Source organism: Acinonyx jubatus, chromosome C2 (genome assembly GCF_027475565.1).
Source record: "Acinonyx jubatus isolate Ajub_Pintada_27869175 chromosome C2, VMU_Ajub_asm_v1.0, whole genome shotgun sequence".
NCBI classification, from domain to species: Eukaryota; Metazoa; Chordata; class Mammalia; order Carnivora; family Felidae; genus Acinonyx; species Acinonyx jubatus.
The window spans coordinates 119,647,250-119,660,297 of NC_069384.1; the positions used below are offsets into that span (position 1 = coordinate 119,647,250).

The 13,048-nt window shown below is 36.2% G+C and overlaps 1 protein-coding gene across 8 annotated transcripts in view; it reads left to right on the forward strand.

Annotated features, from left to right (window-relative positions):
* TFDP2 (transcription factor Dp-2) overlaps nt 1-13,048 on the forward strand; it is a 177,449-nt gene that overhangs the window by 108,008 nt on the left and 56,393 nt on the right. For 7 of the 8 annotated variants that reach the window (XM_027061696.2, XM_027061697.2, XM_027061698.2 and 4 more), the window contains one exon: nt 11,118-11,221. In XM_027061696.2, coding sequence (XP_026917497.1) covers nt 11,118-11,221 — 104 coding nt within the window. Of the gene's footprint in view, nt 1-6,346; nt 6,382-11,117; nt 11,222-13,048 lie in introns of all 8 variants that reach the window. The other variant, XM_053221368.1, reaches the window with a different exon arrangement.

Consider the following 13,048-nt stretch of genomic DNA (forward strand, 5'->3'; position numbering starts at 1 on the left):
TCAAACCTATAGATGAGACAAATATTTTCAAATAGACATTTAAAAAATATTGTAAAGGGATCACCTGGGTGGCTCAGTCAGTTAAGTGTCCAACTCTTGATTTTGGCTCAGGTCATGATCTCATGGTTCATGAGTACAAGCTCCACATTAGGCTCTACTAACTGTGGAGCCTGCTTGGGATCCTGTCTCTCTGCCTCTCCCTCCACATAAATAAATAAACTTAAAATATATACATTTTAAGGAAAGGAAAAGAAAAAATATATATTTTAAGGAAATATATATTTAAGGAAAAGAAAGGAAAATATGTATATTTTAGGAAAGGAAAAGGTCCTACAAAGAAAACCTAGTGAGAATGGATTAAATGAGTTCAAAGATGTTTTAGGTTTGAGGAACTAAATGAAAACAACTATAATATTCCAGATATCAGAGCTTGAATTAAGTTCATTCAAGAAATGAAGAGGCATTGTTTAAATACTGGCATATGGGAAGGTGAAGGAAGAAATTCTTTTCTCCTTTGAAAGTGAAGAATCCAGGGCATTTATGGTTTTAGATACCAGAGAAACAGCAAATCATTTTCAAAGGTGTCCTCCATTTAAAAATGCTTATCAAAGCCAAGAGAACAGATTTGATCCTTTAGGCAAAGTATGTAGGAAAGACTGACAGAAAGATTTATTGACCCATTTAGGAGCATGCCCTTAGGGCCAAGAGCCTGTTTCTAGTTAGGGCCATTTCAAGGGTTCTTTCTTTGGATCCAGGAAAGATTTTGGTTAGATGGTCCATTTGGGGGAATCCTACAAGTTCTGTGTTCTAACAGCTGCAAAAACAGTGAGGCTTTTCTTCCCTGCCTATGATCTGTAGGAATGTGCATTTCAGATCTTCTGTCCTTATCTCTGCACTATAGAATGCTTGAATTCCATTTTAGAACCAAGTACAGAGGGGGAGATTCTAGAGGTCACTTTAACTATTAAACTTTGGAGATACTAGGAAATTTATCTTCTGTTTCTCATACCTCCCATTTGCAGCAATGTTGTGGTTATCGTTATGTAGATATGCTCTATTTTACTTATCTTACAGTTTTGGTGTTTCCAGTTGGATATGCTGTCTTTTCAAATAACTATGAGTTATTAATGTGTTTTATTTATGAAGATAGTGTGTGGAACTATTGAGCCTGAGTTACTTGTCAAATAAAAGTGATAGATATCCTCTTAGCCATCCGTATTGTTTCTCTCTAGTCCACTCTTCAGTGATGTATATGGCTTTCTAGATGGCTGGCTGAAATTAGAGCTACAGTCTTAAGGTGTGGAATCTTTTCTGTTTGCAAAATGAATTGGCCTATTCTAGAATCAACCTGTGACTTGACCTCATTAGTACTGTATTTGAAACCAATTGATAGTTCTTTATAACACTTATCAACAAATAGCTAAAAGGTTAGTGCAGGAAAGAAAGAAATGCTTGACACTTTCCATTTCTGACTCTGCTTACTCTCTGGTGGAAATGTTAATCACGAATGAAATAAAAGCATGTGATACTGTCACATAAATAGGCAGATCTGTGGAGCAGAATAGAAAGTTAATAAATTGACCCAAATGAGTAAACAATCAAAGTAATGTTTCATATCAGCATAAGGGAGGGAAAGTAGATTATTAAAATTAACCATTTGGGGGGGGGGGAGTGGATCTTTTACTTCTCACATTGAATAAATTCCAGATGAGGCAAGGATGTAAAATTTTAAATGAAGGCATTAAAGTATAAGAAAACATGGGGTGTGTTTAATACAATCTTAATGATAGCTAATTTCAAAGAACAGCATAGCCAACTGGAAATACCAAGCCTGTAAGATAAGTAGAATGTAGTATGTCTATGTATAATGTGCACCTCCAAGGAGGAGAATAAAGATAAATAAACTTTGCTATGACCTTCATTATTATATTTAAACATACTTCCAGGCCTTTTTATGTATGACACAAAAGTCACAAAAGGAAAGAATTACTATAAAATTGACCACCTTCTTTAAAAATGTGCTTAGAAAATCATATATAAAAGCAAAAGGCAAATGTCAAATTGGGAAAAATATTTGCATCAGATATAACAAAGTATACTTTTTTTTTTTAATATTTAAAGAGGGTCTGCCGATAAAAAAGAAATCACCAACAGCCAATAGAAAGATGGAAATCTTCAGGAAGGAAAATTTAGATGACTTAAAACATGTCAGCCTTACTCATAATAATAAATTAAAATCAAAATAAAATGAGAGGCTGTTTTCAATTTAAAAGTTGACAAAGTTTAACACACTGAGATGGTAAGGATATGTGGAAATGAACATTTTTATATATTTCTGTATGGAGGGTGAATTGCTGCAGTCATACAACCAGTGTGTGTAAAGACACATATAGTCATTTCATTATTATTTGCAGTAATAAAAGATTTTGTTAATAATGTTTGTAATACTAAAATATTTTCCATTACTAAGGGACTGATCAACAATCTTCTAGAACCATAAAAAGTAATACTGTGTAGCTAGCAAAGTAAATATTGAGGCAAAAGTATATATATGGGTTTGGAAAGACATCTAAGATAGAGTTATTAAGTGGGGAAGAAAGCACATGCAAACTGATATATGAGAGCAACTATATGGGAAGGAAAAAAGAATGTTGTGCATATATGTTTGTATATGCTTAGAATCCTTCTGGAAGGTTATATACAACTTGGCACCAGTAGCTATCACTGGGAAAGGGAATGGTTAGGTGGTGGTTGGGGATGGGACGAGACTTACGCGTCTCCTGAATCTGTATCATATGCTTCTATCCAAACATTCATGTATTCATTCATTCATGTAGCAATATCTGTTGAACTCTACTATGTTGTCAGGCACCATGTGCTAGGTGCTGGAGATAGAGCAGTGGATGAGATAATGAAGCCCCTGTCCTTATGGAACTTAAATTCTGGGAGTGGGCAGGCAGATAATAACCACCACAGCAAGTAAATATTAATAAGCAATATATCATATAGAGATAAGTACTCCAGTGAAAAACCATAGTAAATTAGGAAGTACTTGTATACAGTGGTCAGGCATCTCTGAAATGATGACCAACCAGAGACTAGAATAAAGCTAGGGAATAAGGCAAGTAACTATCTGAGGGAAGAAAGCAAAAGGATTGCATAATCTATAATTAGCCTCTTACTAATGAGTATGAAATTGCCTAAGTCACTTTTTTCCCATCATTTTTATTAGTAAGGTATAATTTGCATGGAACAAATCCTAGTCCTTTTAGCCTGGAGTTGTACAACTTGGATGAACACCTACACCACCACAAGCTAGGTCATTTTCTAACTATTTAGAGCTGAAGTTGGACCCTGTGTATGTGTATGGGATATACCACTACTTCTGATGTGAGGTATTTATAAACCCATAAAATAGCCATATTCTTTCTTATGGTAACTTACTAATTTGGTTCTTCTAGAAAGGATGTGATATAGGCTTAGGTGAAGGTTTTTCCAAAAATCAATTCAAGCCAAAAAAAATTTTTTCCCCAGAGAGTCAGTACTGTGAAAAAATAACTTATACTGGCATCATGTAGACAAACCACAGTTATTTCACTGAATTTTTCATTCTAATTGAATATTGAAGGTGACTAACTGTAACTGGAGCCCTGTAAAGAATTACGAGTGAAAGAAATCTTTGGTGTCTAGACAATTCTAATGGAAAACAGAAAGACTGTAATTACTTAGAAAATTGAAATTAAATTTTGAGCCAAAATTGTGTGCCTGTGCCAAGATTTGGCATAAGTTTTCAGCTGTTTTTCCAAGCCACTTCCCTAGGTGATTGATCTTATTTAGTTAATTCAGGGAATTGCCAGAACCAAAATCCAGGAAGGCCTTTAAATTTTTGTTTTTAATAAATACACCAACTGCCAGAAATTGGCTTCTGGACAGTGTCAGGCCCCTGTTGCCAAGGAGCTGTGAATTAAGGCCAGGTACTTAGGAAAAATTCTTTAGACTTGCTTTGGTTTACTTCTCTTGACCTGACTGAAATTTGGGGATATTGGATGTTTATAACCTATTTAAATACTTCCTTTTGAGTCACACAATTTTTTAATCTTCAAGAAAAATTTGTTTAATGTTTATTTATATTTGGAGAGAGAGAGACAGAGACAGAGTGTGAGTGGGGGAGGGGCAGAGAGAGACAGAGACAGAATCTGAAGGAGGCTGCAGCCTCTGAGCTGTCAGCACAGAGCCTGATGCGGGGCTCGAACTCACGGACTGTGAGATCATGACCTGAACCGAAGTCGGACACTTAACCGACTCAGCCACTCAGGCACCCCTTGAGTCAGAATTTTAAACATTTCTTTCTGCTGCTGAACCTAATTGATTTGATGAAAGTGAACAACGTCTAAATACATGGCTTTTATTTCTGAATATTACAATTACTGAAATCTCAGTGGGGCGCCTTTAACTACTTCCAAAGCAGATTTCATTTTAACTAATTATAAAACACAGATACCTCATTTCTAGATCTTTATGTTGTTTCAACATCTATGACTGATTCTCACATGCTTTCCCTTCCTCCCTCCCCTCTATCTTTTCCCTCCAGAATGGCAGTGGCTTTTTAAATTATAAAACACGTACATGCATGTTCATAAAATGTTTTTTCAAGTAATAAAAAAGTGTAAACCAAGTAAAACCTTTCTCCTCACCATAACCTCTCTTACATTTGTTGTTTACCTTGCCATACCTTATATGTTTATATAAACTTATGTGTATATGTAGGTAGGTAAATGGAATCCTGCTAATCATAATCTCTTATAATGAGAACGTTTTCCATGGCAAACATATACTTGTAATTTTGTTTTAGGGACTGTATAATATTCCATCATAGCCATGTACCAAAAGATGTTTATACATTTAAATTGTTTTTAGGTTTTTGCCTGTATCTATAATGCTGCAATCCTAGGACATGTATAATTGTTTTTATCGGCTTGGTTTATTAGGATATATACCCAGCAGAGGAATTGCTGGTCACAGGATGTTCCCATTATTAATTGTGATGTGGATGAAGAGGCCAAGGGTCAGCTTGCCACTTAGGCAATGGAGGGCAGTTGAAAGGACATTTGTTGAAGTGGAAAGAAGCTTTAAAACGTATATAATTGTTTTTAAAGGGCTTATTTAAAATTTTGTACCTAATTCACAGACCCATTATTCCTCTCTAATTACTGTCCTCCAGAAAGACTCTTTAATACCCCCTCCACCACTAGGGTATTAGCCCCTTGAGCACAGGGGATGGTGTCATTTGCACTGAATATCCATAATGCTTGGCATAAGTACTTAACATATAGTAGGTGCCAAGTAAATATTTTTTAAATGCACCCATTTTGCCACATTTTTACCAACTCAGGGCATTATCAAACTTACTCATCTTTATCAACCTGGTAGGTGAAAGGTTTCTTTTTTTTTTTTTAATGTTTATTTATTTGTGAGAGGGAGACAGAGTGTGAGTCAGGGAGGAGCAGAGAGAGAGGGAGACACAGAATCCGAAGCAGGCTCCAGGCTCTGAGCTGTCAGCACAGAACCTGACGTGGGGCTCGAACTCAAACCACAAGATCATGACCTGAGCCAAAGTTGGACGCTTACCGACTGAGCCACCCAGGCGCCCTGAAAAGGTTTTTTTAAAAAGTGTTAAATTTTTCATTAAAATCAAGAATCTTTTCATATCCTAGATAATTTGGGTTTCTTCATGTACTCAGCTTATTTTTGTATTGAGGTACTGTTTTATTGTTGTTGACATATAAGTGGGAAGTTAAGTAAATAAAAGTTTTTAAGGATGACCTATGTGTTGCAAATTTGTTTACCAAGTCTGAGACTTGTCTTTTAAGTATATTAGGTCTTTTGCTATTTAGAAAAATATTTATTTTTAGGTAGTCACGTCTGTCAGTCTGTTTTCAGTTAAGATTTCTACATTCTGGAGCGCCTAAGTGGCTCAGTCACTTAAGTGTCTTGATTTCAGCTTAGGTCATGATCTCACAGTTTGTGAGTTTGAGTCCCGCTTTGGGCTCTGTGCTGACAGCTCAGAGCCTGGAGCCGGCTTCAGATTCTGTGTGTGTCCCTCTCTATCTGCCCCTCCCCTGCTCATGCTCTGTCTCTCTCTCTCTCAAAAGTAAATAAACTTAAAGATTTCTAAATTCTGTAACATGATCAGAAGGACCTTCTTCATTCCCAAATTATAAAAAACTATTATTATATTTCTTTAAATACTTTTGTGGCTTTAATTTTTATGTTTAAGTATTTGATCTTTCTGGAATTGATTTTTGTACAAGATAAGAAATTGAAATCTAAGGTTTCTTTTATCCAGGTGGACACTTCTTGTCTCAGAAACATTTCTTTCAGGTGTGTGTCTTTATTTTGTTTTAAATTGAAGTATAGTTGGCATACAATGTTATATTAGTTTTCAGATGTGCAAGCAAAAACATTTTTTAAGTAATCCACCCTTTCCCCACTGATTTGAAAATGCTACCTTTGCCATATATAAAATTTTCATGTATACATGCAATAATTTCTGGACTTTAATTTCTGTTTTGTCAAGGTTTTTCTGTCTGCTTCTTAGCAATAGCACATTTCAATCACTTCACCTGTGTAATAATTTTGAAATCTGGTAGGCTAAAGTTCCCCTCTTCCCTGTTATTCCTTTTTTTAATTTTCTTGGCTGTTCTCTTTGTCTTTATTCTTCCAGATGCACTTTAGAATCAATTTGTCAGATTTATGAAGTTCCCTCTAAATTCTTTTGGTATTAACTGACATAACAGATTTGGCTTTAGTGATGTTTTTCATTTTGTTTTAACCAAAGTTTTATACTCTTAATTCTTCTTTACTGTTAGGTTTAAAATTGGAGTCAATTTGTTCCCTAACCTTAATTGTCTTTTTGTGTTTCTTGTTCCACTGTTTTTTGCAAGTTTTTGACTTTTGTTTCTACCAGTATGTCAGTGATGATCTCATTTTAAACATTCAACAGCACTGAGGTCAATTTTTAAAATCATCTGAGAAGATAAATACCACATGATTTAACTTACATGTGGAATCTAAAAAATAAACGAACAAATGAAAGCAGAAACAGACTCATAAATACGGAGAACAAAACTGATAGTTGCCAGAGGGGAACAGGGTGGGGGATAGATGAAGCAGGTCAAAAGGATTAAGAGGTGCAAACTTCCAGGGACACCTGGGTGGCTCAGTCAGTGAAGCGTCCAACTTTGGCTCAGGTCATGATCTCGCACTTTGTGGGTTCGGGCCCTGCGTCAGTCTCTGTTATGACAGCTCAGAGGCTGGAGCCTGCCTCGGATTCTGTGTCTCCCTCTTTCTCTGCCCCACCCCTGCTCACACTTTTTCTCTTTCAAAAATGAACAAACATTAAAAAAACAAAAGAAGTACAAACTTCCAGTTATAAAATAAGTCCACAGGGTTGTAAAGGGAATGTAGTCAACAGTATTGTAGTAATGTTGTATGGTGACAGATGGTAACTGCACCCATCATGGTAAGCATTTTGTAATATATGTAATTGTCAAATCATTATGTTGTACACCTAAAACTATGTAATATTGCGTGTCAGCCATACTTTAATTAAAAAAATAAATGTGAGGGGCACCTGGGTGGCTTAGTTGGTTAAGCGTCTGACATGGGTTCAGTTCATCATCAGTTTGTGAGTTTGAGCCCCACGTCAGGCTCTCTGTTGACAGCTCAGAGCCTGGAGCCTGCTTCAAATTCTGAATTCTGTTGTTTGCCTCTCTCTCTGCCCCTCCCTCCCTCCCTCACTCTTTCTCTCTCTCTCAAAAATAAGTAAACATTAAAAAATAATAATAATAAATAAATCTGAGAATCAGACTTTTCAGTGTTGTGCTCTTCCTCATATGCCTGTCCTACCTGGGACTGAGTTTATGGCACTGGTCTATCTATTCCATAGCTGTTCCTCCCTGTAGAATCATAGGTTATTATCCAGTTAGGGTGAATTCTAAAGTGGTGAACAACTATATTTAGGATGTTTGATATAACCTTAATCTTTAGCAATTGGTAAGATATGCATCTTATATAAAAAACAAAAATCAGTTTCATGGTTACAGAGCAAGGAAACTTTATTTGATATACCAGTTCAAAATAATAAACAAAGGACCTAGCATTTTAACTTATTTCAAACCCAGTATAAGTAATGGCACCTATTAAAAAGTCACAAAAAAAAAAATGAAGCTTAGGCTATATTACAGGAAATATGGTATCCAGATTAGAAAAGGTGATAGATAGCTCCAGTCTATGCTAATCAAATGGTTATATAGCTTTGTGCATCTGTTTTGTGCCAGGGACTAAACCAGATGCTAGGATTACAAAGCTTAGAGACATAGCCCACTTAGAACTATGTAAATAGTAGCCAGAACAAGCAACTATCATAGGTTTTGTGAAAAGTCAGAAGGGCATCCAGGAACTAGACCACAGAGGCTGGGGACAGCTTTTAAGGAGGAGGTGACACACAGAGCAGAGGCTTGGGAGGTGGAGCTATAGCCACCTAGTAGAAATTATTTATCCTCACTCTGTCTCCATTACTTCATGTGTAAAACGGAGTCTCTAATTATACATTTTACACTGTTGTCCTAAGTGTTAATGATATATATGTGTACATATATAATACATATATGTACATATATATGTTATATATGTATATAACATATAATGATACACACACACACACATATGTATAGGAAGCCTCTGGAGCAGACTCTGGCACACAATAATGACTTAGGAAATAGTATGGCATGCCATTTTGAAGTGCTGGGAGGTAGAAGTTGTCCCAGCAGAGAGAGACTTCAAGCAGAAGGAAAGGAGTGTGCCAAAGCTGGAGTGGTTGAGCTGGAGCCTTTCTGGAACTGCAAAATATTTAACCTGATTAGAGTGGAGGAAGTAGCCGAAGATGAAGCTGCGAAGGGAGGCAGGGGTGAGATCTCCAGATAAGAGCTGTTGTGCCATGTTGAGGAGTCTGAGAGGCATTGGACATGTTTGGAATCTTTAAAGGCCTAAAGTAGGGAGTGTCCAGAGCGGTTTCCCCAGTTGAAAGACGGGTTTGTTACAGATGTGTGGAGGGGCTAGGAAAGCTGTTTGAAGTAGCATTTCCAGGTGGAATGGTAGTGCTCAGCCCTGGCTGCAATGCTGAAGCCATCTGGAGAACTTTCAACAGTCTGATGCCCAGGTTCACTCCCAGTCAGTTTTATCAGCAGCTCTGGAGGTGGGACTGACGCCTTGGTATTTTTTATTGAGTCCCAGATAATTCCATTACACAGGCACCATGGTGAATCACTGAGTTAGAGGGTATATGTAATTCGAATCAGATTTAATAAAGTTGCAAATTAAACAAGTGCTAGCAGCATAAAGGAACCAGAGTAAGAAGATAACAAGTAGGATACAGTGGTCAGTTGAATGAGGTGGGGTTGATTATTTCTGGATTGGGTCACTGGGATGATTTTGATCATATTACCAAGACTCAATCATATACCAAGACTGAGGACATGAAGGCGAAGCAGGTTTGTGTATTAGACCTTGCTGAGTGAGCGTGAAAAAGATAAGGAATTTTATTTTATTTATTTTATTTATTTTTTTATTTTTTAAATTTTTTTTAACGTTTATTTATTTTTGAGAGAGAGACAGAGCATGAACAGGGGAGGGGCAGAGAGAGAGGGAGACACAGAATCTGAAACAGGCTCCAGGCTCTGAGCTGTCAGCACAGAGCCCGACGCGGGGCTCAAACTCACGGATGGTGAGATCATGACCTGAGCCAAAGTCGGACGCCTAACTGACCAAGCCACCCAGGCGCCCCAAGGAATTTTATTTTTAAATGTGGGTATTGAGGGAAAATGATAGAGGATCAGAGAAAGAAACTGAAGGGGAGAAGCCAATGCTGCAGTCGAAAACTCAGGAGACAGAGTAAATAATTGATGAGTGAGACCCCTGAGAAGACAGGACATGCAGAGACATTAAAGTAATTTGAGAATTTCCACTCAGAAAGAAGTAAAAATATGTGAGGGTGCAGATAGGTTCACAGGTCCAGGAAGAGAAGCTATAATATAGCCTGATGGCCTGGTTTCCTTAATTGTCATTTTTTCCCCCAGAGTTTCAATATTGAACCTTTTTCAGATACTTTCTTGGGTGATCTCTTTTGTTATATTAGGTTACTAAGAAAAACATTGATAAACTGAAGTTTGTCCAGAGGAGTTAATAATTGATACAGTTCAGAAAATTATAGGTTAGTTTTTCATCTCAGGAGTAGCACTTGGCTGCCTTAATTTGAAATTCAAAGAGGGGCGCCTGGGTGGCTCAGTCTGTTAAGCATCTGACTTCGGCTCCGATCATGATCTCTCCATCTGTGAGTTTGAGTCCCACTTTGGGCTCTGTGCTGATAGCTCAGAGCCTGGAGCCTGCTTTGGATTCTGTGTCTCCTTCTGTCTCTGGCCCAACCCTGCTCATGCTCCGTCTCTCTTTCTCAAAAATAAACATACATTAAAAAAAATTTTTTTTTATTTAAAGTGTTGAAATCACTTGAAAACACTGTACACATCCCATAGTTTCCAATATCACTAACTAGGTAGCATCATATTTTTTTTTCTCTAGTATAAAACCTCAAAAAACTACGGTCTCATTTTGAAAACATGTTAATTTTTAGTATAACTATTTTCTATTTTACTATCAATATAAATAAATTCTAATGGATATTTTACTTCATATTCTACTTCATACTTCTTTTTATTCTATGATACCTAATAAAGACCTAACTGGATTTCTCAACTGTGATATAAACTGTGATTTGCATTATGTATTGCATTATGTTTTTTCCTCAAAAAATCCACTAAAAGTCTAACTGTCAGGCAGACTGAACTATTTATTTTATAGTTTTCCTATTCAGCAGAAGTAATCATATTCACTACAAGAAAGCAATCATTAGTATGGCTTTTCAGTAAGGCTTCTTATATATAACTTAAATTATTAAGATAATTATAATTACTAAAGCAAAACTGGGGTTAGGAGCATGAATGTATAGATAGAAGGTGGCCTTGATATTGCAGACATTAACCTCATATTTGGTATCATTTCAGGTAACATTTCATTTGTTGCGTTTCCAGTTTCCAGCACCAACTCACCAACAAAGATTTTACCAAAAACCTTAGGACCAATAAATGTGAATGTTGGACCCCAAATGGTAAGAAAATCATCAAATCTTAGAATTGGAAATTTTGCATGGGCAAGACTAATTTAAAATTAAAGTTTAAAATTTAAAGCTGTAGGTAAAAAATTCCCGTTCATTTCTTAACTCAGTCACTTTTTGAAAAAATTTTGTTTTCATCTGAATATAACTGGTTAAATCTTGAGAAAAAGAAAGCCACTGTGCTCTTCAGTGTTTAATTTTCATGTATTTGAATATGTGATTTCTGGATGTGTAATATCAAGGTTTTTTTGCTCCCTGTGTGAGGATTCTCTTGTTTTTAAATTGTTTGATTACATTGGTTCAAATCTGTTATGTTTTATGTTCTCTTTTTTCTTATAAAATAACTTTTATTGCCCTAAACTGCGTACTCTCCTATAAATTGAATATGACCCAGCAGTTCATCTATATTGAGAGCAATTAATCTTTGGCAGTAGAAATAATGAATGAAAAATGAAAAATATTTAACTGTTTCTCTGAAGGTATTCCATTAATTATTTAATTATGCTAGAGCTTGAACTATACAGCACTTTTAGAAAGCTTTATTTATAAACAAAGTTGCATGCAATTTCTCTAAAAACTACTTACTGTAATGGTCTCACCCACCTTTAGCAAAAGTATGTAAACACTTGAATAGTAAACCTTCATTGTCAGCTCTTGCGTATGTTCTCATCTATAGAGCAATAAGGATACATTTTGCCCATAATACTCACTATTGTGGACTCTGTTGAGTGCAACATTATTCAGGCAAAAATATATTTTAACATACTTAGTGACTTCAGCAAATCTTTGAGATTTTAAGACATTCTAGAAATGACATTTTTCTTCATCACTTGAGGACTGTTAATTATCTAAAAAATTCAAGCCAAAGATCTTACACAATTTACTCCAAGTATGTGAAGAATGTAATCTAGCTCCAAACCACATGGAGACTTAAGCTCAGGTAAGTGTCCCCATTTGAAGGTAGTTCAGGGTATGTTTCAGACATTACTGAGCTTTTGCTTCTCACCAGCCCCTGCAGTGGGTACAAATGAGATAAGGCACCTGACTTTAAAGTCTTTATTTTGAAAGGCTTTTATATAAACACAAAAATTAAATAAACATGCCCAAACTCTTACGAGTTTCATCCTTACAGTACTCCTCTGTTTTGAGAAACTGTTTCCTGTCAGTATTTTAGTGATACTGCTACGGCTCAAATTTGAATTCCTCTTTTGGCGACAGTTTTTCTTTCCATTGTCCATTTGAACTAATGTGTATGGAAGTAATTTTATACTTCAGTTTTGACGATGATAGGTGGTCTTACTCCATTATTACAAACCTGAGAGTCAGCAAAACAAAGGTCAGAAGAAGGGAAGGAGATTGGGGCTCTTTAAGCCAGGCCTTATTTGTCTCCTTAATTCTGAGGTGCTTTTTACAGTTCTTAGTTCTTAGACAGGAATGAGAGCTTTCTTTTTGACCTTCTAATTGTTGTAGAATCCCACTTAGTGCCATTTCTCTCTTCTGTTGCTTGTCTCTCCCGAATATTGTCCCTTCACCCTCAATCTCTCATCTGTGATTAAAAAAGCATTTTTTTAAGTTGAAAAATTCTTGACTAAAACCTCACCCATTTGCTTCTTACAGTTGTCTTTCTCCACTTGCCCTTTAAATTTCACATGTCTCCTTGCAAGCCAAGTCTTAATGGTAGATAGAAATTTCAAATAGCCCCAAGAAGAGAGTAGTTTTCTGTGTTAATAGAAACTAGTTTAGCAATAACTGTGTTAGTTTGGGATACTTGCCCTCTACTTAAAGGTATCCTGTTTTATACACACACACACACACACACAC